Source organism: Gobius niger, assembly GCF_951799975.1.
Source record: "Gobius niger genome assembly, chromosome: 15".
NCBI lineage: Eukaryota > Metazoa > Chordata > Actinopteri > Gobiiformes > Gobiidae > Gobius > Gobius niger.
The window spans coordinates 31,138,422-31,162,294 of NC_136866.1; the positions used below are offsets into that span (position 1 = coordinate 31,138,422).

General features: G+C 48.3%; 2 protein-coding genes across 2 annotated transcripts in view; both read left to right on the forward strand.

Moving 5' to 3' along the window:
* senp6a (SUMO specific peptidase 6a) overlaps positions 1-23,873 on the forward strand; it is a 165,678-nt gene that overhangs the window by 105,380 nt on the left and 36,425 nt on the right. The gene's annotated exons all lie outside the window — the stretch shown is intronic.
* Positions 1-23,873, forward strand: part of LOC306974463 (unconventional myosin-VI-like) — a 139,783-nt gene that overhangs the window by 64,101 nt on the left and 51,809 nt on the right. Inside the window, exons 16-20 of the mRNA XM_079571714.1 lie at positions 1,890-1,985; positions 3,467-3,634; positions 18,502-18,540; positions 20,287-20,380; positions 23,340-23,470. Of these exons, the coding sequence (XP_079427840.1) occupies positions 1,890-1,985; positions 3,467-3,634; positions 18,502-18,540; positions 20,287-20,380; positions 23,340-23,470 (528 nt within the window). The remainder of the gene's footprint in view (positions 1-1,889; positions 1,986-3,466; positions 3,635-18,501; positions 18,541-20,286; positions 20,381-23,339; positions 23,471-23,873) is intronic.

Consider the following 23,873-nt stretch of genomic DNA (forward strand, 5'->3'; position numbering starts at 1 on the left):
GGTCTGGGTCTGGTTTAGGTCTGGGTCTGGTCCGGGTCCGGGTCTGGTTTAGGTCCGGGTCCGGGTCTGGTTTAGGTCCGGGTCTGGTTTAGGTCCGGGTCTGGTTTAGGTCTGGGTCTGGTTTAGGTCCGGGTCTGGTCCGGGTCTGGTTTAGGTCTGGGTCTGGTTTAAGTCTGGGTCTGGTTTAAGTCTGGGTCTGGTTTAGGTCTGGTTTAGGTCTGGGTCTGGTTTAGGTCTGGTTTAGGTCCGGGTCTGGTTTAGGTCTGGGTCTGGTTTAGGTCTGGGTCTGGTTTAGGTCCGGGTCTGGTTTAGGTCCGGGTCCGGGTCTGGTTTAGGTCTGGGTCTGGTTTAGGTCCGGGTCTGGTTTAGGTCCGGGTCTGGTTTAGGTCCGGGTCTGGTTTAGGTCCGGGTCTGGTTTAGGTCCGGGTCTGGTTTAGGTCCGGGTCTGGTTTAGGTCTGGTTTAGGTCCGGGTCTGGTTTAGGTCCGGGTCTGGTTTAGGTCTGGGTCTGGTTTAGGTCTGGTTTAGGTCTGGGTCTGGTTTAGGTCTGGTTTAGGTCTGGGTCTGGTTTAGGTCTGGTTTAGGTCCGGGTCTGGTTTAGGTCTGGTTTAGGTCTGGTTTGGGTCTGGTTTAGGTCTGGTTTAGGTCTGGTTTAGGTCCGGGTCTGGTTTAGGTCTGGGTCTGGTTTAGGTCTGGGTCTGGTTTAGGTCTGGTTTAGGTCTGGTTTAGGTCTGGGTCTGGTTTAGGTCCGGGTCTGGTTTAGGTCCGGGTCTGGTTTAGGTCTGGGTCTGGTTTAGGTCCGGGTCTGGTCCGGGTCTGGTTTAGGTCTGGGTCTGGTTTAGGTCCAGGTCTGGTTTAGGTCTGGGTCTGGTTTAGGTCCAGGTCTGGTTTAGGTCTGGTTTAGGTCTGGTTTAGGTCTGGGTCTGGTTTAGGTCCAGGTCTGGTTTAGGTCCAGGTCTGGTTTAGGTCTGGGTCTGGTTTAGGTCCGGGTCTGGTCCGGGTCTGGTTTAGGTCTGGGTCTGGTTTAGGTCTGGTTTAGGTCCGGGTCCGGGTCTGGTTTAGGTCCGGGTCTGGTTTAGGTCCGGGTCTGGTTTAGGTCTGGTTTAGGTCCGGGTCCGGGTCTGGTTTAGGTCCGGGTCTGGTTTAGGTCCGGGTCTGGTTTAGGTCCGGGTCTGGTTTAGGTCTGGGTCTGGTTTAGGTCTGGGTCTGGTTTAGGTCCGGGTCTGGTTTAGGTCCGGGTCTGGTTTAGGTCTGGGTCTGGTTTAGGTCTGGGTCTGGTTTAGGTCCGGGTCTGGTTTAGGTCCGGGTCTGGTTTAGGTCCGGGTCTGGTCCGGGTCTGGTCCGGGTCTGGTTTAGGTCCGGGTCTGGTCCGGGTCTGGTTTAGGTCTGGTTTAGGTCCGGGTCTGGTCTGGGTCCGGGTCTGGTCCAGGTCTGGGTCTGGTCCGGGTCTGGTTTAGGTCTGGTTTAGGTCCGGGTCTGGTCTGGGTCCGGGTCTGGTCCAGGTCTGGGTCTGGTCCGGGTCTGGTTTAGGTCTGGTTTAGGTCCGGGTCTGGTCTGGGTCCGGGTCTGGTTTAGGTCCGGGTCTGGTCCAGGTCTGGGTCTGGTCCGGGTCTGGGTCTGGTTTAGGTCCGGGTCCGGGTCTGGGTCTGGTTTAGGTCCGGGTCTGGTCCGGGTCTGGTCCGGGTCTGGTCCAGGTCTGGGTCTGGTCCGGGTCTGGTTTAGGTCTGGTTTAGGTCCGGGTCTGGTCCAGGTCTGGGTCTGGTCCGGGTCTGGTTTAGGTCTGGTTTAGGTCCGGGTCTGGTCCGGGTCCGGGTCTGGTCCGGGTCTGGTCCGGGTCCGGGTCCGGGTCCGGGTCTGCAGGTGATTCTGATGCCGTGTCCTGTTCCTCAGATTCCCAGGAAGTCCAAGTTGGCCGTTCACAGAAACGTCCGCGACGACGAAGGATTCATCGTCCGACACTTCGCTGGAGCCGTTTGTTACGAGACGGTAAAGTCTTCCCTTCACCACGACACTCTTCACCAGGACAGTCTTCATCAGGACACTCTTCATCACGACACTCTTCACCACGACACTCTTCATCAGGACACTCTTCATCACGACACTCTTCATCAGGACACTCTTCATCAGGGTTTAGGACACTCTTCATCAGGGTTTAGGACACTCTTCATCAGGGTTTAGGACACTCTTCATCAGGACACTCTTCATCAGGACAGTCTTCATCACGACACTCTTCATCAGGACAGTCTTCACCAGGACACTCTTCATCAGGACAGTCTTCATCAGGACAGTCTTCATCACGACACTCTTCATCACAACACTCTTCATCACAACACTCTTCATCACAACACTCTTCATCAGGACACTCTTCATCAGGACAGTCTTCATCACGACACTCTTCATCAGGACAGTCTTCATCAGGACAGTCTTCATCACGACACTCTTCATCACAACACTCTTCATCACAACACTCTTCACCAGGACACTCTTCATCACAACACTCTTCACCAGGACACTCTTCATCAGGACACTCTTCATCACAACACTCTTCATCACAACACTCTTCATCACAACACTCTTCACCAGGACACTCTTCATCACAACACTCTTCATCAGGACACTCTTCATCACAACACTCTTCATCACAACACTCTTCATCAGGACACTCTTCATCACAACACTCTTCATCACAACACTCTTCATCACAACACTCTTCATCACAACACTCTTCATCAGGACAGTCTTCAGCAGGACACTCTTCACCAGGACACTCTTCATCACAACACTCTTCATCACAACACTCTTCATCACGACACTCTTCATCAGGACAGTCTTCATCAGGGTTTAGGACACTCTTCACCAGGGTTTAGGACACTCTTCATCAGGACACTCTTCACCAGGACACTCTTCACCAGGACACTCTTCATCAGGGTTTAGGACACTCTTCATCAGGGTTTAGGACACTCTTCATCAGGGTTTAGGACACTCTTCATCACAACACTCTTCACCAGGACACTCTTCATCACAACACTCTTCATCAGGACACTCTTCAAAACCCTGATGAAGAGTGTCCTTCTTCAGGACACTCTTCATCAGGGTTTAGGACAGTCTTCATCAGGGTTTAGGACACTCTTCATCAGGGTTTAGGACACTCTTCATCAGGGTTTAGGACACTCTTCATCAGGGTTTAGGACAGTCTTCATCAGGGTTTAGGACACTCTTCATCAGGGTTTAGGACACTCTTCATCAGGGTTGAGGACACTCTTCATCAGGGTTTAGGACATGCTAAATGATGTTAGTCTGGATTAGGACCAGGCTGATGTGGCTGTTTGTGTCCGATATCCGATCTCCAGGCCGATCTGGATGTTTGTGTCCGATATCCGATCTCCAGGCCGATCTGGATGTCTGTGTCCGATATCCGATCTCCAGGCCGATATCTGAGGTAGTTAACTGTTGTGTCTCCTCCTCAGACCCGCTTCGTGGAGAAGAACAACGATGCTCTTCACATGTCTCTGGAGTCTCTGGTGTCCGAGTCCAAGGACCGCTTCGTCCGGGAGCTCTTCGAGAACAACAACAACAAAGACGCCAAACAGAAGGCGGGAAAACTGGGCTTCATCAGCGTCGGCAACAAGTTCAAGGTCAGAGCTTCAGGTTTTTACGTGTTTGAACCTCCTGGTCTTCATCACTGTGGGCAGTGGTCTTCATCACTGTGGGCCTTCTGATGGAGATGGAGATGTTCTCCCGGTGGTGCTGATACATTCTTTTGAAGAGATGCTGTTTGGTTTCACTGCAGCCCCTCCCTCACCCTAAACTACAGGACTCAGTCTGACCCTCGGGGTCTGTGGGAGGGACTTCAGTCTCAGTGTTTACTGCATACTGAAGAGTAAAGGAGGCTCCCTATATGTTCCCTATATGTTCCCTATATAGTTACTATATGTTCCCTATATGTTCCCTATATAGTCACTATATGTTCCCTATATAGTCACTATATGTTCCCTATATGTTCCCTATATAGTCACTATATGTTCCCTATATGTTCCCTATATAGTTACTATATGTTCCCTATATGTTCCCTATATAGTCACTAAATAGTGGTCACATGTTGTAGGGGTGTCCAAATGTCCAGAGAGAAAAAAGTAGGGCACTCAAAATCTCCCACAATGCATTCTGAAAAGTAGTGAGCATCAGTGGTCACTAAACGGGTGAATATAGACCACAATGCACTGGGGGAGACGGAGAAGAACAGACAGAGGCGGGTCTTTGAACTCAACACGACTGAATGAAATCAGCTGTTTCAGTCGTGTGTTTGTGTTCAAGTGGTTTATTCATGAGAAACACAAACAGCTACGGTAAAGAGATGCTAACGTTAGCTGCTAGCCTTTAGCTGGAGCGGTTAGAGGAACAGGCCCCTGTTTTTCTGTACTGAGATATGTTGTTGCCACATCTGTGTTCACGTGACTGAGGACACGCGTGAAGACCAGACAGGTACACATGAACTCGTCTAAGCTCAGTGAGAACATACGTTCCTTTAAGTGACCGAGAGCTTCCTCTGGAATAATCCAAGCCATTCCTGTAAAATCCATGTTAAAGGGGCTAGATGCAAGTTAGCCATTTTATACTCACTGCTGCCACCTCAGGTCAGACGTGTAACTGCAGCTTCTATGTTAATGACGGCACCTCGGACCCGAATTAACACCATTCTGAGTGACAGGGCAGGATGTAGAGGCAGTTGTGGTGAATGAGTCTGAGCTCATTCTACACATGAGGACATGGAACATGTGGGGGAGGAAAATACATTTAACATTTTTAAAGGGGGCCTATTATGCAAAATGGACTTTTTCAAGCTTTACATCATGTTATTAAGTCATTCCCTCATTAAAAACATGCCTGAAGTGTTGCCTTAGCACATTCACGTATTTTCGAGTAATCTGTAGAAACTCTGATGGCGGCCATTTTAGGGATAAAACGCCTGATTCCTTCAGGAAACGCCTCCGACCTCCAGGATACGCCTCTGACCTTTCGTCACCAGCCGAGTAACCAACCACTGCTCCTCAGCAGAACCCCCTCCCCGCAGTGTCTAGCCCTAAGATGTAAACAGAGTCATCATGGAGGATTAGCTTCATGTGTTGTGAACCGGAGTTACAGCAGTTCTGAAACTTTTACAAAGACACACATCAGTGTTTCTGTTACCGAAACACCCAGGATTAAAACCGGTGACAAGAACACTTATTTCAGTGTCTGGTTCTGCGCTGGGCCTTGATGATGCACAGAGCCTCCGGAGAAAGCTAATGCTAAGCTAAACCTCGAGTCATCACGTGAAAACGAGAAATATGCACAAATAAAGTCAATAAAACCACCACACACATAAAGAACCGTTTAACAATGATCACACACGGAGCCAGGCTTGTTGATTTGGAAGTTTATTGCTCACATTTCATCTACAATGGGTCATAGACGAGTGGCTTTCTCCCGGAGCTAACAAGCTAGCCGCGACAAGCTAACGGGAAAATTCACTAAATACAAGCAGCATATTATGCATTGAAAACGTCACTAAACGGGCAACTGCTTGAAGCAGCCTTAACAATGATCACACACGGAGCCTGGCTTGTTGATTGTGTAGTTTATTGCTCACATTTCATCTACAGTGAGTCGTAGCCGAGTGGTTTTCTCCCGGAGCTAACAAGCTAGCCGCGATAGGCTAACGGGAAAATTCACTGAATACAAGCAGCATATTATGCATTGAAAACGTCACTAAAACAGGCAACTGCTTAAAGCAGCCTTTATGATGATGACACACGGAGCCTGGTTTGTTGATTTCGTAGTTTACTGCTCACATTTCATCTACAGTGAGTCGTAGCTGAGTGGTTTCTCCCGGAGCTAAGGCACTATTAGCCGCGACAAGCTAACAACCTTCACCTTCACAACATTCATTGAAAACAGGCAGCATATTATGCACAAATAACGTCAATAAAGCAGGCAACTACTTGAAGCAGCCTTTACGATGATCACACAATGAGCCTGGCTTTACACATGTGTGGTTTATTACAGACTTTTCATCAACAATGAGCTGTAGTCGATTATAACAAGCTAACGGGTAACCTCGAAAAAACCATTGTCCACCTGCACAGATAATGTCCGTCTTTTGAATCGTATGGGCTCCTGCAGATCCTGGTGTCGTCCATGGGGGTATAGTTAGAGATCCATAGGGCATGGCAGATGCAAAGAGATAGCCTCCAAACAGCAGTTATTTTTCAGGCAAGAGCCCCTTCCAAGCGTCCGGTGTGGAAGGTTCGTCTCCAAATAATATCCTGTGTGGCCATTGTTCACAAAGTGATAAACAGTAGCTCCTTTCCAACAATAAAAAATAAAATGCACCGATCGTAGTTTCAACACTGTTGAGACAAGCGCAGTGTTGTTGTGATGCCACAGACAGCGTGTGGAGGGGGCGTGTCGGAAAGGGTCAGAGGTTCTTAAAGAGACAGAGGCCTATTTCAAGTCATTTGCTACCGCCATTTTGAAAGAGCAATTTTATACAAGGCAGTTATTCTAATTTACTGCATTTACAGACCAACAGAAGGTTTGGTCATCATTGTAGTGTGATATAGACTGGTGCTGTGTGGCTGAAAAAAGCATAATACCCCCTCTTTAAACTCTGTATAGTCCCTTTAAATAATACGTATCTGACTCGTTTTTGTTTTTTTGGTGTTCGGACACCGGGCTGACCCACTGTCTGCACGTCTCTGAGCTCACGCTGGAGAGAGTTATTTATCTTTGATGATAGTTTTCATTTGAATCTAAATGCCAAATAAAGCGCCTGTAAAAACGCCAAAACGGGGGCAGAGGGGGCGGGGGGGGACAGGGGTGTGGGGGGGCAGAGGGGGCCCCGCTCTATCACGGCCGGGGGGGGGGCAGAGGGGGGGGGGGGGGGACAGGGGTGTGGGGGGGGGGGCAGAGGGGGGCCCGCTCTATCACGGCCGGTCAGATCAGGGGATGTTGAGCTGAGGAGAAGCCAAACATCCTGGACTTCACCAAACCCGGTCCAGTCGATGATTGAACCTTTCCTGCGATGGGAACTCCCTGGACGAACGAGAGCCTCCACAAACATGTCCTCTGTCTAACTCGACCTGATGCCTCCCAAATCTGCAGCTCAGAACGTTTATCCGAGCGCTCGAGTTGCCGTGGCAACCGCCCTTGGACAGAGGTCATTTCTGAGATCGGTCGCATCTACAATCCTCCCCCCTCCACCCTCTGTCCTCCCTCTGTCCTCTCCCCCTCCTCTCTCCCCCTCTCCTCCTCTCCTCCTCTCTCTCCTTCCTCTCCTCCCCCTCCACCCTCTCTCCCCCTCTCCTCTCTCTCCTCATCCCTTTCTCCATCCCCCCTCTCTCCTCTCTCTCCTCTCTCTCCTCTCTCTCCTCTCTCTCCTCCCCCCTCCCCCCTCTCTCCCTCTCTCTCCTCTCTCTCCTCTCTCTCCTCTGTCTCCTCCTCTCTCCCCCTCTCTCTCCTCTCCTCCTCTCTCTCCTCTCTCTCCTCCCCCCTCCCCCCTCTCCCCCTCTCTCTCCTCTCCTCCTCTCTCTCCTCTCTCTCCTCCCCCCTCCCCCCTCTCTCCCTCTCTCTCCCTCTCTCTCCTCTCTCTCCTCTCTCTCCTCTGTCTCCCCCCTCTCCTCTCTCTCCTCCACCCTCTGTCCTCCCTCTGTCCTCTCCCCCCTCTCTCCCCCTCTCTCCTCTCTCTCCTCCCCCCCCTCCTCTCTCTCCTTTCTCTCTCTCTCCTCTCCCCCCCTCTCTCCCCCCTTCCTCTCCTCCCCCCTCCTCTCCTCTGTCCTCTCCTCCTCTCTCCCCCTCTCTCTCCTTTCTCTCTCCTCTCTCTCCTCCCCCTCTCTCTCCTTTCTCTCTCTCTCCTCTCCCCCCTCTCTCCCCCGTCCTCTCCTCTCTCCCCCTCTCTCTCCTTTCTCTCTCTCTCCTCTCCCCCCTCCTCCCCCCCTCTCTCCCCCCCTCCTCTCTCTCTCTCCTCTCTCTCTCCTCTCCCCCCTCCTCCCTCCTCTCCCCCCCCCCTCCTCCCTCCTCTCCCCCCCCCTCCTCTCTCCTCCCCCTCTCCTCTCTCTCCCCCCCCCCCCCCCCCCCCCCCCTCTTATCTCCCTGGTGGAAACAGGAAATGTAGAATCCTCGTCAATGGGCCGACTTTAAAGTCCGCTCACGTTGTTCCTGAAGCGACCGTTTTCAGTCCGTGACTCAGCCGCTTTACTCGCACGCCGTCGCCGCGGCAACGCCGTCCGACCGCACACGAGCGCACGCCGCCGCCGCCGACGACGACTCTCCACCTTCCTCTAACCCCAGCTCAGCTTTACCCAAATCCAACCTTGACCTGAGAACTCCCAGTTTAACGCCTTCACCTTCTCACTGCAGGGGCACATTTGAAAGCTAAGAACAACCAAGGAAAACAACCTCTTCCTTGGTTGTTTTGTTGTTGCACTTTTGTCACATTCTCTTTGCCGTAAAAACTCGGGCCGATACCGATTCCGGGGGCCGATACGATCCCGATATGAAGGGGGTTTCCATGGCCGATAGTCGATATTTTAAGCAGTTTAATTTGATGTTGTCGTTGTTTTGAATTTCTCAAATAGCCTAAAGCGGGGGTGTCCAAACTACGGCCCGCGAGCCAATTGCGGCCCGCGGCCCACTTTTAAACGGCCCATTAATAGAAAGCTGTTTTTTAAATTAAAAAGCCTAGTTTACATGTCATTGAGTTTGCTAACTTGAACACAGCAGAGGTACAGTTACATATCTGACTCTACTGGCCCAGTTGTTTGTGTATGTTTTTGAATGTGGCCCTCAGTTTGGACCCCCCTGGCATAAAGTTAAACATTTATCATCGTAAAGCAGGGGTAGGCAACGTCAGGCCCGGGGGCCAAAACCGGCCCTCCATCATCAAACTCTGGCCCTCAAGATGATTTTGAGAAATATTATGACCCAAATCAGAGATGAAATGCCTGTTAAAGTACTGAAGAAATGTGAAAAATACTGTCCTTAAAATGTCTTCGCAGAGCAGCCTTTAGGCCATAATCCTAAAAGAACACTCTAAGAATACCAAGAAATGATTTAAATCTACTTGAATTAAGAGATTAAATCTAAAGATTGAGTGGATTTGGTCCGGCCTTAAAGCAGATAAAGCCTATTCATTCCAATGGAACTAGCACAGGTTTTTTCTTAATTCAGATTATTTTGTATATTTCCAGTGAAAAATAAAGAAAAATACAGTAAAAGTTAATTTGGGAGATTTCTATTTGTTCCATTGGCCTTGGTGTTTTTATCCGATCTTACATTAGTTCAAACAGACTCAAATTAACATAAACAAAACTTTATTCCAGCGAATTTTAATTTCATTGGATCATTTTCCAGTGTGTCTGATGTACAACACTGGCACATGTAGGAAGTGACGCTTTACTTCAATTGCTTTAATTGGAGGGTCCGGCCCTTGGTGTTTTGACGATGAAGAAAAACCGGCCCTCCCCTGGGTAAACTTGCCTCCCCTGTTGTAAAGGTTTCAATCTTAGAAATACATAGAAATATCGGGCGATATGTGGGTTTTTCTGAGGCCGATTTTCGAAGCGTCTGGTCTAAAATCCTGTGTGTGAAGCTTCTACATGTGTCAGTGTTGGACAGCAGGGGGCGCTGAACATTCACGTTTACTACAGCGGGGCCCAAACTTTTTGTCTCCGAGTCGTGGGACAAACACGGCGATGTCAAGCACGAAAAACACACATAACTGCAAATATATAAACTTTATCTGTTCTATAGCTACATTTGCATTTGATTCTATCTATGCAAATAACAAAATCAACACTTGTAGCAATTAGTGCAAAAAACAAACAAACAAAAAAACACCTGTATCTGCAGCACCTGCAGTAACTTTACCTCATTCTTTAACCCCTTAACTCCCGCCTGAACCGAGCACATTTCCTCCAGTTTGGCTTTACCCCAATCCAAAAGCGTCTGGAAAAAAGGGGAGAAAATAGCTACAAAACTGAGACGAAAACAATGATGGAAATGTGACAAAAAGTGACGAAAAATTGAGGAAAAAGTGATAAAAATGTCAAAAAGAAATGGACAAAAATTGGACAAAAAAATGACAATAAAGTTACAAAAATGAGCTGAACACCCAACAAGAAAATGATGGGAAAAATATCTGATGACGTGAGGAAAAAGATCCTCTCGGTTCAGGCGGGAGTGAAGAGGTTAACTCAAAGAAAATGCCACATTAGATCATTTTGAAAGTGTCAGTTCAGCATCAATTCTTTTATAAGTCACTTTTTAACATGTGCTGTTGTCGACGTAACAACCTTTGCAATAAAAGTTGAAAAACTGTGAAAGTTGATGCTACAACACTGTGATTAATAAACACCAAGACTCCACAACAGTGTTTGTGAAAGGAGTGAAACAGCGCCCCCAATTTGACGCTGGTGGCCAAAAAGTGTACTGCATCCATATTTACCATTGAGAATGAATAGAGAGTTAGCATTAAAGAGGGGGTGTTCTGCTTTAAAGAGGGGGTGTCCTGCTTTAAAGAGGGGGTGTTCTGCTTTAAAGAGGGGGTGTTCTGCTTTAAAGAGGGGGTGTTCTGCTTTAAAGAGGGGGTGTTCTGCTTTTGTCAGTCCCATAGCACCAGTCTATATCTCACTACAATGATGACAAACCTTCTGTTGGTCTGTGAATGCAGTAAATTAGAATAACTGCCTTGTATAAAATGTCTCTCTCAAAATGGCTGTAGTGAATGTCTTGAAATAGGCTTCTGTCTCTTTAAGAACCTCTGAGCCTTTAGACACGCCCCCTCCACACGCTGTCTGTGGCATCAGTGGGGAGGGGGTTCTGCTGAGGAGCAGTGGTCGGTTACTCGGCTGGTGACCAAAGCTCGGAGGCGTCTCCAGGAGGTGGGGGCGTTCCTAGGAGGACTCAGGCAAACCTATCCCTAAAATGGCCGCCATCAGAGTTTTTACAGATTACTCAGAAATACGTGAATGTGCCAAGGCAACACTTCAGCCATGTTTTTAATGAGGGAGTGACAGGATAACAGGATGGAAAGCTGGAAAAAGTCCATTTTGCAGAATACCCCCCCTTTAACCACACGCAGAGCAAAGGTAGGTCACTCTCTGGCGGGTCAACAGAACTGTGTCCCACTTTGGGCCCCCCTGGTTTAGTCGATACGTGAGAGTCGACAGTGTCTCGTATCGTTCGACTCAATAATATCGTTTATCGCGATACTTTCCTCCTCGATATATCGGACTTCAGACCGGCCTCGTCTCTGTCTCTTACGGTTCCCAAATGATGAGTTTGTGACATAAAACATGTAAAATAGGGGTGGGAGCCGTTTACACCATCGCCTGGTTTTGGCCGATATTGAAAATAGACGGTGACAACATGAGTTTTGTAGGTCTTAGCTTTCAAATGAGGCGTTGCACTTTAAGCGTATGGACCTTATGGATTTGGGTAAAGCTGGACTGGAGCCTGTAGGAGGGCAGGGTTAATGTCGTCGACTAAAGTATTTAGTCTTAATTTTAGTCAAAGTGATATTTTTGTGACTAAAATTGGACTAAAACTAAATGAAAAGTTTCTCATGAGACTAAAACTGTGACTAAAATGTCCAGATGTTTGAGTCGACTAAAATCAGACTAAATAAAAGTGAAAAGGAGAGACTAAAATCATCCAAACTTGTATTGAGCGTCTGAAAGAGCCTCAGATCATGTTTAAAGGATCAGCTCTGAGCTTTGTTCATGTGGAGCAGAAACATGAAGCAGAGGAACAACATTAAACATGATTAGAATCAATATTATCAATGCAAAGTCCACTACATTAGTCTTAAGTTTAGTCGACTAAAACTAGACTAAAATTAAATGACATTTTAGTCAAAAGACTAAAACTAAAATAAAACATGTTGTCAAAATTACCACTGTAGGAGGTTGATCTTAGCTTAGATTGAGGTAAAGCCATGAGCAGGTCCTGGTTTTCATGTGTGTTCCTCTTGCCCGGTTCTATTCTTAACCTCGGAAATGCCTCTGCTCCTCGTGAGGGTCCTTCAGCGGCGGCTCGCAGCCCGGCCGCCGCCGCCGCTCCAGGCGTTTCCACGGAAACGGGAGCCTCTCGACCGGCGGTGGATTTATGAGACGGAGAATGAAGAGCGGTTTATATTTGTGAGATGAATGAGATGGTTTATTATCGCGGTGAGTCAGAGCTTTAGATCAGCGTCGTTTTCTCCAAATCAGGGTTTTATATGAACAATATCTGCACTTCAGCACCTCCTGTTCATCAGGGTTTATGATGGTTTCTGAAGAACGAGGAACATGAATCCACACGGTTCATCAGCTCTGAAGAACGAGAACATGAATCCACACGGTTCATCAGCTCTGAAGAACGAGAACATGAATCCACACGGTTTATCAGCTCTGAAGAACGAGGAACATGAATCCACACGGTTTATCAGCTTTGAGGAACGAGGAACATGAATCCACACGGTTCATCAGCTCTGAAGAACGAGGAACATGAATCCACACGGTTTATCAGCTCTGAAGAACCAGAACATGAATCCACACGGTTTATCAGCTTTGAGGAACGAGGAACATGAATCCACACGGTTCATCAGCTCTGAAGAACGAGAACATGAATCCACACGGTTTATCAGCTCTGAAGAACCAGAACATGAATCCACACGGTTTATCAGCTCTGAAGAACGAGAACATGAATCCACACGGTTCATCAGCTCTGAAGAACGAGGAACATGAATCCACACGGTTCATCAGCTCTGAGGAACGAGGAACATGAATCCACACGGTTCATCAGCTCTGAAGAACCAGGAACATGAATCCACACGGTTCATCAGCTCTGAAGAACCAGGAACATGAATCCACACGGTTCATCAGCTCTGAAGAACGAGGAACATGAATCCACACGGTTTATCAGCTCTGAAGAACGAGGACATGAATCCACACGGTTCATCAGCTCTGAAGAACGAGAACATGAATCCACACGGTTTATCAGCTCTGAAGAACGAGAACATGAATCCACACGGTTTATCAGCTCTGAAGAACGAGAACATGAATCCACACGGTTCATCAGCTCTGAAGAACCAGGAACATGAATCCACACGGTTTATCAGCTCTGAAGAACGAGGACATGAATCCACACGGTTTATCAGCTCTGAAGAACCAGGAACATGAATCCACACGGTTCATCAGCTCTGAAGAACGAGGACATGAATCCACACGGTTTATCAGCTCTGAAGAACGAGGACATGAATCCACACGGTTCATCAGCTCTGAAGAACGAGAACATGAATCCACACGGTTTATCAGCTCTGAAGAACGAGAACATGAATCCACACGGTTTATCAGCTCTGAAGAACGAGAACATGAATCCACACGGTTCATCAGCTCTGAAGAACCAGGAACATGAATCCACACGGTTTATCAGCTCTGAAGAACGAGAACATGAATCCACACGGTTTATCAGCTCTGAAGAACGAGAACATGAATCCACACGGTTCATCAGCTCTGAAGAACCAGGAACATGAATCCACACGGTTTATCAGCTCTGAAGAACGAGGACATGAATCCACACGGTTTATCAGCTCTGAAGAACCAGGAACATGAATCCACACGGTTCATCAGCTCTGAAGAACGAGGACATGAATCCACACGGTTTATCAGCTCTGAAGAACGAGGACATGAATCCACACGGTTCATCAGCTCTGAAGAACGAGAACATGAATCCACACGGTTTATCAGCTCTGAAGAACGAGAACATGAATCCACACGGTTTATCAGCTCTGAAGAACGAGAACATGAATCCACACGGTTCATCAGCTCTGAAGAACCAGGAACATGAATCCACACGGTTTATCAGCTCTGAAGAACGAGGACATGAATCCACACGGTTTATCAGCTCTGAAGAACGAGGATCATGAATCCACACGGTTCATCAGCTCTGAAGAACGAGGACATGAATCCACACGGTTCATCAGCTCTGAAGAACAAGAACATGAATCCACACGGTTTATCAGCTCTGAAGAACGAGAACATGAATCCACACGGTTCATCAGCTCTGAAGAACGAGAACATGAATCCATACGGTTCATCAGCTCTGAAGAACGAGAACATGAATCCACACGGTTCATCAGCTCTGAAGAACCAGGAACATGAATCCACACGGTTCATCAGCTCTGAAGAACGAGGAACATGAATCCACACGGTTCATCAGCTCTGAAGAACGAGGAACATGAATCCACACGGTTCATCAGCTCTGAAGAACGAGAACATGAATCCACACGGTTTATCAGCTCTGAAGAACAAGAACATGAATCCACACGGTTCATCAGCTCTGAAGAACGAGAACATGAATCCACACGGTTCATCAGCTCTGAAGAACCAGGAACATGAATCCACACGGTTTATCAGCTCTGAAGAACCAGGAACATGAATCCACACGGTTTATCAGCTCTGAAGAACCAGGAACATGAATCCACACGGTTCATCAGCTCTGAAGAACCAGGAACATGAATCCACACGGTTCATCAGCTCTGATGTGAATATCCGCCTCTAAACAGAAACTAAACCAGATCTAAAATCTGCCTAAAGCCCGACATTTAAACCTGGTGTTTCTGACGTGGAGGATCAGGGAGAAGGTTTGTGGAGAGTTCTTCAGAGCAGCAGCCCAAGGGTTTTTTCCTCCACCACAGTTTCTGAGCTCAGTTTGAAGAAAAACACTGAGATTTAACCTGAGGCGACGGAGAAACAAAGCCTAAAACACTGCAGGGAAAAGGAAACGGTCTCAGAGCCAGGATTCTGCTGTGTTTGTGTTTCATATAAAAATAACAATAATAATGTTCAGTCAGGGTTAAATGTGTGGGTTTATTTTGTGACATGTTGGTTTTGCTCTGAGGGGTTTGGGATCTGGTTTAGTTTTGGAATAAACCAGCGTTCGTGCTACACGTGGATACCAAACATGTCAGAGTGAATGAGGAAAGACCAGGGAGACACAGACATGTTGGACATTTTACAAACTGTTCCAAAACTTTTCCCAAGCATTTAAAAAAAAAATTGGAACATTTTTATTTTTTTTTCTTAAAGGGGTGTATTATGCAAAATGGACTTTTTCAATCTTTCCATCCTGTTATTCTGTCACTCCCTCATTAAAAACATGGCTGAAGTGTTGCCTTGGCACATTCACGTATTTCTGAGTAATCTGTAAAAACTCTGATGGCGGCCATTTTAGGGATAGGTTTGCCTGAGTCCTCCTAGGAACGCCCCCACCTCCTGGAGACGCCTCCGAGCTTTGGTCACCAGCCGAGTAACCAACCACTGCTCCTCAGCAGAACCCCCTCCCCACTGATGCCACAGACAGCGTGTGGAGGGGGCGTGTCTAAAGGCTCAGAGGTTCTTAAAGAGACAGAGGCCTATTTCAAGACATTCACTACAGCCATTTTGAGAGAGACATTTTATACAAGGCAGTTATTCTAATTTACTGCATTTACAGACCAACAGAAGGTTTGTCATCATTGTAGTGAGATATAGACTGGTGCTATGGGACTGGAAAAAGCAGAACACCCCCTCTTTAAAGCAGAACACCCCCTCTTTAAAGCAGAACACCCCCTCTTTAAAGCAGAACACCCCCTCTTTAAAGCAGAACACGCCCTCTTTAAAGCAGAACACCCCCTCTTTAAAGCAGAACACCCCCTCTTTAAAGCAGAACACCCCCTCTTTAAAGCAGAACACCCCCTCTTTAAAGCAGAACACCCCCTCTTTACAGCAGAACACCCCCTCTTTAAAGCAGAACACCCCCTCTTTAAAGCAGAACACCCCCTCTTTAAAGCAGAACACCCCCTCTTTAAAGCAGAACACCCCCACTTTAAAGCAGAACACCCCCTCTTTAAAGCAGAACACCCCCTCTTTAAAGCAGAACACCCCCTCTTTAAAGCAGAACACCCCCTCTTTAAAGCAGAACACCCCCTCTTTAAAATGAAAAATAAAAAATAATACAATGTTTATATATTTTTGAAAAGTTTGGAAAAGTGCCAAAAACAAAAAATAATCAAAATTTTCAAAAATAAAAAACAAGTTTATTCAATAGTCCTTTCTTTGTTCTTTTCCAATTTTTGGGGGAATATTTTGATTTTCTTTTTTTAAGGGCAATTTTGCAAACTGTTCCAAAGTGTTCAAAACTTTTAGAACTTTTCTCCGGTTTCTGATATTAAAAAGTTAAAAATTAAAAATTTTAAGATTAAAACTTAAAAATGTAAAAATGTTAAAATTTTAAATTTTAAATTTTAAATTTTAAAAATTTAATTTTAAGATTTGAAATTAAAATTTAAAAAAATTCAATTTTAACATTAAAAAGTAAAAATTTAAAAATTGGAAAAGATTTTTAAAAATTTTCCAAAATGCTGGATTTGCTTCCTGGATAAACCTCTGACTGAGTTAAACCTCCAAAGGGAAAGTCCCGCTTTCCTCCTGCAGCGTCCCGCCTCGTCCTCTCCTCGTCCTCGCCTCGTCCTCGTCCTCGCCTTGTCCTCATCCTCTCCTCGTCCTCGCCTCGTCCTCTCCTCGTCCTCTCCTCGCCTCGTCCTCGCCTCGTCCTCGCCTCGTCCTCGCCTCGTCCTCGCCTCGTCCTCGTCCTCGCCTCGTCCGGGTCGTTTCTGTGGACCGTGCATTAAAACCATGTGTGGTTATGAAAATGCTGCTTCATGTTTGGCCAGTCTGATCCTCATTAGCGCCTCGTTCTGCTGAGGTTCAGGGTTTTTCAGGAGTCAGGCTCAAAACGAGTTAATTGGACTCGTCTCGGCGAAATCGCGAAGTCACCGGCGTTTCCTCCATAAACACTCTCAGGAAGAGTTAATAAGGGGGTTATTAAGGGGGTTATTAAGGGAGTTAATAAGAGAGTTATTAAGGGCGTTATTAAGAGTTATTAAGGGCGTTATTAACAGTTAATAAGAGAGTTATTAAGAGTTATTAAGGGGGTTATTAAGAACTCTCCTGGGGCTGAACACGCCGCTTTTATTCAGGCTTTAAATCTTAAAATCACAGGACGGAGACGGGAGCTTCAGGAAAGAGCTGAGTGACATCGACAAAAAGGAATCTCTCGATATTTATTTCTCTATCAATTTTGTTTCCTTTTTTCCCCCAATTTGTTTCAAAATTTCTTCCATTTTCTTCCCCATTTCTTGGCATTGGAGACAAACCCGATATTGTAAAAGTGCAGATCACAAACTGCAGTTTCGATGTGACTGCTCTGGATTCCACATTTGAAAGTCCACACTGGTTTGTTCATGTGGAATGTGTCGTGATCCCAGAAATCCATTTATTTTCATTTTTATTTAGCTCTTTGTCACAGACTCGACACAAATGAAATCAATCCTGGTCACAAAACATTTCTATTTCGAACGAAACCTGGACCGGGAGCGAAGGATGAAGAAAATCTGTGTGATTCAGAAGCGTCGCACAAAGGCTCTCAGTCTGATCTCAGTCTGAGTCTCCTGGACAAAGCGCCGTTTCAAACATGATGGATTTGTCCAGATGCTTCATTTATCGTCTCGTCAGCTCCGTCTGTCTCCATCTGCGCCGCCTCGGACCCGAACCGGCTCCACCTCGGCCCCGAACCGGCTCCACCTCAGCCCCGAACCGGCTCCACCTCGGCCCCGAACCAGCTCCACCTCGGCCCCAAACCAGCTCCACCTCGGCCCCAAACCGGCTCCACCTCGGCCCCGAACCAGCTCCACCTCGGCCGGGTCTCAGCCGGGTCTCAGCTAGTCTCCACATTTGATATTCTGAGATTATGCGTTAGTCCCTATAACCCGTCACTCAGTACAGCTGTGGACCCGCACTGAGTAGACCAGTGGTTCCCAACCCATCCAAAAACTATGGCCACTATAATGCTAAAAATAATTGCAAACAAGCTGCAGTTGGAGTGTTTAATGCACCGGTACTCCTTCGCTAAACTCAGGAAATAGAATTCAAAAGACAGTGGAATATTTATGGATAAACATGAGGGGTTCAGCTCTCACGGGTCGGCAGTCGGGTCTCGTGCACTCGCGTTGTTGTGACGCCGGGTGGGGAACTATATTGTAAGGCGTAATAATACCAGGAGGAGTTTGGCATCCGCACAGTAAAGTGAAGATTACTGCGCGGATTTCGAACTACTCCTCAAAGCTAAGGTAAGGACATATCTCAGTATGTAAAAACGGTGGCCTGTTCCTTTAAGCCCCGCCCTACTCGCGATTGCGTTTTGTATTATAGATGAACTTCTTGTGTTGAAAGACTGGACCACTTTCTGACAGATCAATTATCAAACAGAAACTTGTGTAAATATTGTTCTTCATGTTTCTGAGAAGGTTCTCCCGTGAGCTGGATCGTTCCAGAAGCTTCTGCTCAGAATCCAGAGAGTTTCATTAACGAGTGGATTCAGATTCTTGTCGTCGTGTTGATGAATCGATGTTAAATCACTGACGGTTTGTGTCGTTTTCCCACAGACTCAACTCAACCTCCTCCTGGAGAAGCTGCGCAGCACGGTCAGTGAACCCCCCCCCCCCCGAACCCACGGTCCTCACACGGTCCTCACACGGTCCTCACACGGTCCTCACTCACACGGTCCTCACACGGTCCTCACACGGTCCTCACACGGTCCTCACTCACACGGTCCTCACACGGTCCTCACACGGTCCTCACACGGTCCTCACACGGTCCTCACTCACACGGTCCTCACACGGTCCTCACACGGTCCTCACACGGTCCTCACACGGTCCTCACTCACACGGTCCTCACACGGTCCTCACACGGTCCTCACACGGTCCTCACACGGTCCTCACTCACACGGTCCTCACACGGTCCTCACACGGTCCTCACACGGTCCTCACACGGTCCTCACACGGTCCTCACACGGTCCTCACACGGTCCTCACACGGTCCTCACACGGTCCTCACACGGTCCTCACTCACACGGTCCTCACACGGTCCTCACACGGTCCTCACACAGTCCTCACACGGTCCTCACACAGTCCTCACACAGTCCTCACACGGTCCTCACACAGTCCTCACACGGTCCTCACACGGTCCTCACACGGTCCTCACACGGTCCTCACACGGTCCTCACACGGTCCTCACACGGTCCTCACACGGTCCTCACACAGTCCTCACACGGTCCTCACACGGTCCTCACACGGTCCTCACACGGTCCTCACACGGTCCTCACACGGTCCTCACACGGTCCTCACACGGTCCTCACACGGTCCTCACACGGTCCTCACACGGTCCTCACACGGTCCTCACACGGTCCTCACACAGTCCTCACACGGTCCTCACACGGTCCTCACACGGTCCTCACACGGTCCTCACACGGTCCTCACACGGTCCTCACACGGTCCTCACACGGTCCTCACACGGTCCTCACACGGTCCTCACACGGTCCTCACACGGTCCTCACACGGTCCTCACACGGTCCTCACACGGTCCTCACACGGTCCTCACACGGTCCTCACACGGTCCTCACACGGTCCTCACACGGTCCTCACACGGTCCTCACACAGTCCTCACACGGTCCTCACACGGTCCTCACACGGTCCTCACACAGTCCTCACACGGTCCTCACACGGTCCTCACTCACACGGTCCTCACACGGTCCTCACACGGTCCTCACACGGTCCTCACACAGTCCTCACACGGTCCTCACACAGTCCTCACACGGTCCTCACACGGTCCTCACACGGTCCTCACACAGTCCTCACTCACACGGTCCTCACACGGTCCTCACTCACACGGTCCTCACACGGTCCTCACACAGTCCTCACTCACACAGTCCTCACTCACACGGTCCTCACTCACACGGTCCTCACACGGTCCTCACACGGTCCTCACACGGTCCTCACACGGTCCTCACACGGTCCTCACACGGTCCTCACACGGTCCTCACACGGTCCTCACACGGTCCTCACACGGTCCTCACACGGTCCTCACACGGTCCTCACACGGTCCTCACTCACACGGTCCTCACACGGTCCTCACACGGTCCTCACACGGTCCTCACTCACACGGTCCTCACACGGTCCTCACACGGTCCTCACACGGTCCTCACACACACGGTCCTAAAGCTACACTTAAAACCACACTTTTCTCCCTGTGGATAAACCTGAATCTAGACTGAAACTGAATATAATTAAAAGTCAGATGAAATGTTGGGTCCGGGTCCGGGTCTGGGTCTGGATCAGGGTCTGGGTCCGGGTCCAGGATCCTCTCAGTTCATTAAAGTGTGTTTGTTTCCAGGGCTCCAGCTTCGTTCGCTGCATCAAACCAAACCTGAAGATGGTCAGTCACCAGTTCGAAGGAGCTCAGATCCTCTCCCAGCTGCAGTGCTCCGGTCAGTACTGCAAATACTTCAAATACTACTGCAGGGCTCCGGCCAGTACTGCAAATACTTCAAATACTACTGCAGGGCTCCGGCCAGTACTGCAAATACCACAGAGCTCTGTCACGGTGAGCTCAGAACCTCTGCTCACACAGAGACTGTAACTGACTTTAGACTCGGCTCCAGTCCTCAGCTTTACAAACCCCAGTCCAGTCGATGGTTTAACCTTTTCTATGATGGATCCTCCCTGGACGAACGAGAGCCTTCACAAACATGACGTATGGAGTTTTTAGAAAATCCCAAAAGTGATTTGCCTCCATATAAAAAACATCAGAGAAAAAAATATGTCCTGTATATTTGTCCTGGCTACAAAGGCACCATTTCTCTCTCCCCTCCCCCCCCCTCCCCCCTCTCTCCCTCCCTCCCTCCTCTCTCTCTCCCCCCCTCTCTCCCTCCCCCTCTCTCCCCTCCCCCCCCCTCCCTCCTCTCCCCCTCCCTCCCCCCCTCTCATTTCCTCCTCTCTCTCCCTCCTCTCTCTCCCTCCCTCCTCTCTCTCCCCCCCTCCCTCCTCTCCCTCCCTCTCTCTCCCCCTCTCTCCCCCTCTCTCTCCCCCCCTCCCTCCCCCTCTCCCCCCTCCTCTCCCCCTGCCCCTCCCCCCCTCTCATTTCCTCCTCTCTCGATGATCCTGATTGTGTCTTTTATATTAAACCTGTCCGAGTCTCTGACCTCTGCGCCTCCTTTATCCAAACACAATGTTCTCTAAAGCTTTTTAACCGCAGCGTCTGCTCCACCGCGCCCCCGTTATACATGTTTTAACCCCCGTTATACATGTTTTAACCCCCGTTATACATGTTTTAACCCCCGTTACACATGTTTTAACCCCCGTTACACATGTTTTAACCCCCGTTACACATGTTTTAACCCCCGTTACACATGTTTTAACCCCCGTCACACATGTTTTAACCCCCGTTATACATGTTTTAACCCCCGTTACACATGTTTAACCCCCGTTACACATGTTTTAACCCCCGTTATACATGTTTTAACCCCCGTTACACATGTTTTAACCCCCGTTACACACGTTTTAACCCCCGTTATACATGTTTTAACCCCCGTTACACATGTTTTAACCCCCGTTATACATGTTTTAACCCCCGTTACACATGTTTTAACCCCCGTTACACACGTTTTAACCCCCGTTATACATGTTTTAACCCCCGTTATACATGTTTTAACCCCCGTTATACATGTTTTAACCCCCGTTATACATGTTTTAACCCCCGTTACACATGTTTTAACCCCCGTTACACATGTTTTAACCCCCGTCACACATGTTTTAACCCCCGTTATACATGTTTTAACCCCCGTTACACATTTTTTAACCCCCGTTACACATGTTTTAACCCCCGTCACACATGTTTTAAACCCCCGTCACACATGTTTTAACCCCCGTTACACATGTTTTAACCCCCGTTACACATGTTTTAACCCCCGTTACACATGTTTTAACCCCCGTTATACATGTTTTAACCCCCGTTACACATGTTTTAACCCCCGTTACACATGTTTTAACCCCCGTTACACATGTTTTAACCCCCGTTACACATGTTTTAACCCCCGTTACACATGTTTTAACCCCCGTTACACATGTTTTAACCCCCGTTATACATGTTTTAACCCCCGTTATACATGTTTTAACCCCCGTTATACATGTTTTAACCCCCGTTATACATGTTTTAACCCCCGTTATACATGTTTTAACCCCCGTTACACATGTTTTAACCCCCGTTACACATGTTTTAACCCCCGTTACACATGTTTTAACCCCCGTTATACATGTTTTAACCCCCGTTACACATGTTTTAACCCCCGTTACACACGTTTTAACCCCCGTTATACATGTTTTAACCCCCGTTATACATGTTTTAACCCCCGTTATACATGTTTTAACCCCCGTTATACATGTTTTAACCCCCGTCACACATGTTTTAACCCCCGTTATACATGTTTTAACCCCCGTCACACATGTTTTAACCCCCGTTATACATGTTTTAACCCCCGTTACACATGTTTTAACCCCCGTCACACACGTTTTAACCCCCGTTACACACGTTTTAACCCCCGTTACACATGTTTTAACCCCCGTTACACACGTTTTAACCCCCGTTATACATGTTTTAACCCCCGTTATACATGTTTTAACCCCCGTTATACATGTTTTAACCCCCGTCACACACGTTTTAACCCCCGTTACACACGTTTTAACCCCCGTTATACATGTTTTAACCCCCGTCACACATGTTTTAACCCCCGTTACACATGTTTTAACCCCCGTCACACATGTTTTAACCCCCGTTATACATGTTTTAACCCCCGTCACACATGTTTTAACCCCCGTTATACATGTTTTAACCCCCGTTATACATGTTTTAACCCCCGTCACACATGTTTTAACCCCCGTTATACATGTTTTAACCCCCGTTATACATGTTTTAACCCCCGTTATACATGTTTTAACCCCCGTCACACATGTTTTAACCCCCGTTACACACGTTTTAACCCCCGTTACACACGTTTTAACCCCCGTTATACATGTTTTAACCCCCGTCACACATGTTTTAACCCCCGTCACACATGTTTTAACCCCCGTTATACATGTTTTAACCCCCGTCACACATGTTTTAACCCCCGTCACACATGTTTTAACCCCCGTTATACATGTTCTGACCCCGTTGTGCATGTTTTAGCCCCCGTTATACATGTTTTAACCCCCGTTACACATGTTCTGACCCCGTTACACATGTTTTAACCCCCGTTACACATGTTCTGACCCCGTTATACATGTTTAACCCCCGTTACACATGTTCTGACCCCGTTACACATGTTTTAACCCCCGTTACACATGTTCTGACCCCGTTGTGCATGTTTTGACCCCGTCACACCTGTTCTGACCCCGTTGTACATGTTGTAGGCATGGTGTCGGTGCTGGACCTCATGCAGGGCGGTTTCCCGTCTCGAGCGCCGTTTCACGAGCTCTACAACATGTACCAGAAGTTCATGCCTCCAAAGCTCACGCGGCTCGACCCTCGACTCTTCTGCAAGGTACGAGTCACATGACCAGACCTCAGGAGACCTCACCAGACCTCACCAGACCTCACCAGACCTCAGGAGACCTCACCAGACCTCACCGGACCTCACCGGACCTCACCGGACCTCACCGGACCTCACCGGACCTCACCGGACCTCACCGGACCTCACTGGACCTCACTGGACCTCACTGGACCTCACCAGACCTCACCAGACCTCACCAGACCTCACCGGACCTCACCAGACCTCAGGAGACCTCAGGCTGAAGTCCAGACCTCAGGCTGAAGTCCAGACCTCACGCTGAAGTCCAGACCTCAGGCTGAAGTCCAGACCTCAGGCTGAAGTCCAGACCTCACACTGAAGTCCAGACCTCACGCTGAAGTCCAGACCTCACGCTGAAGTCCAGACCTCGCACTGA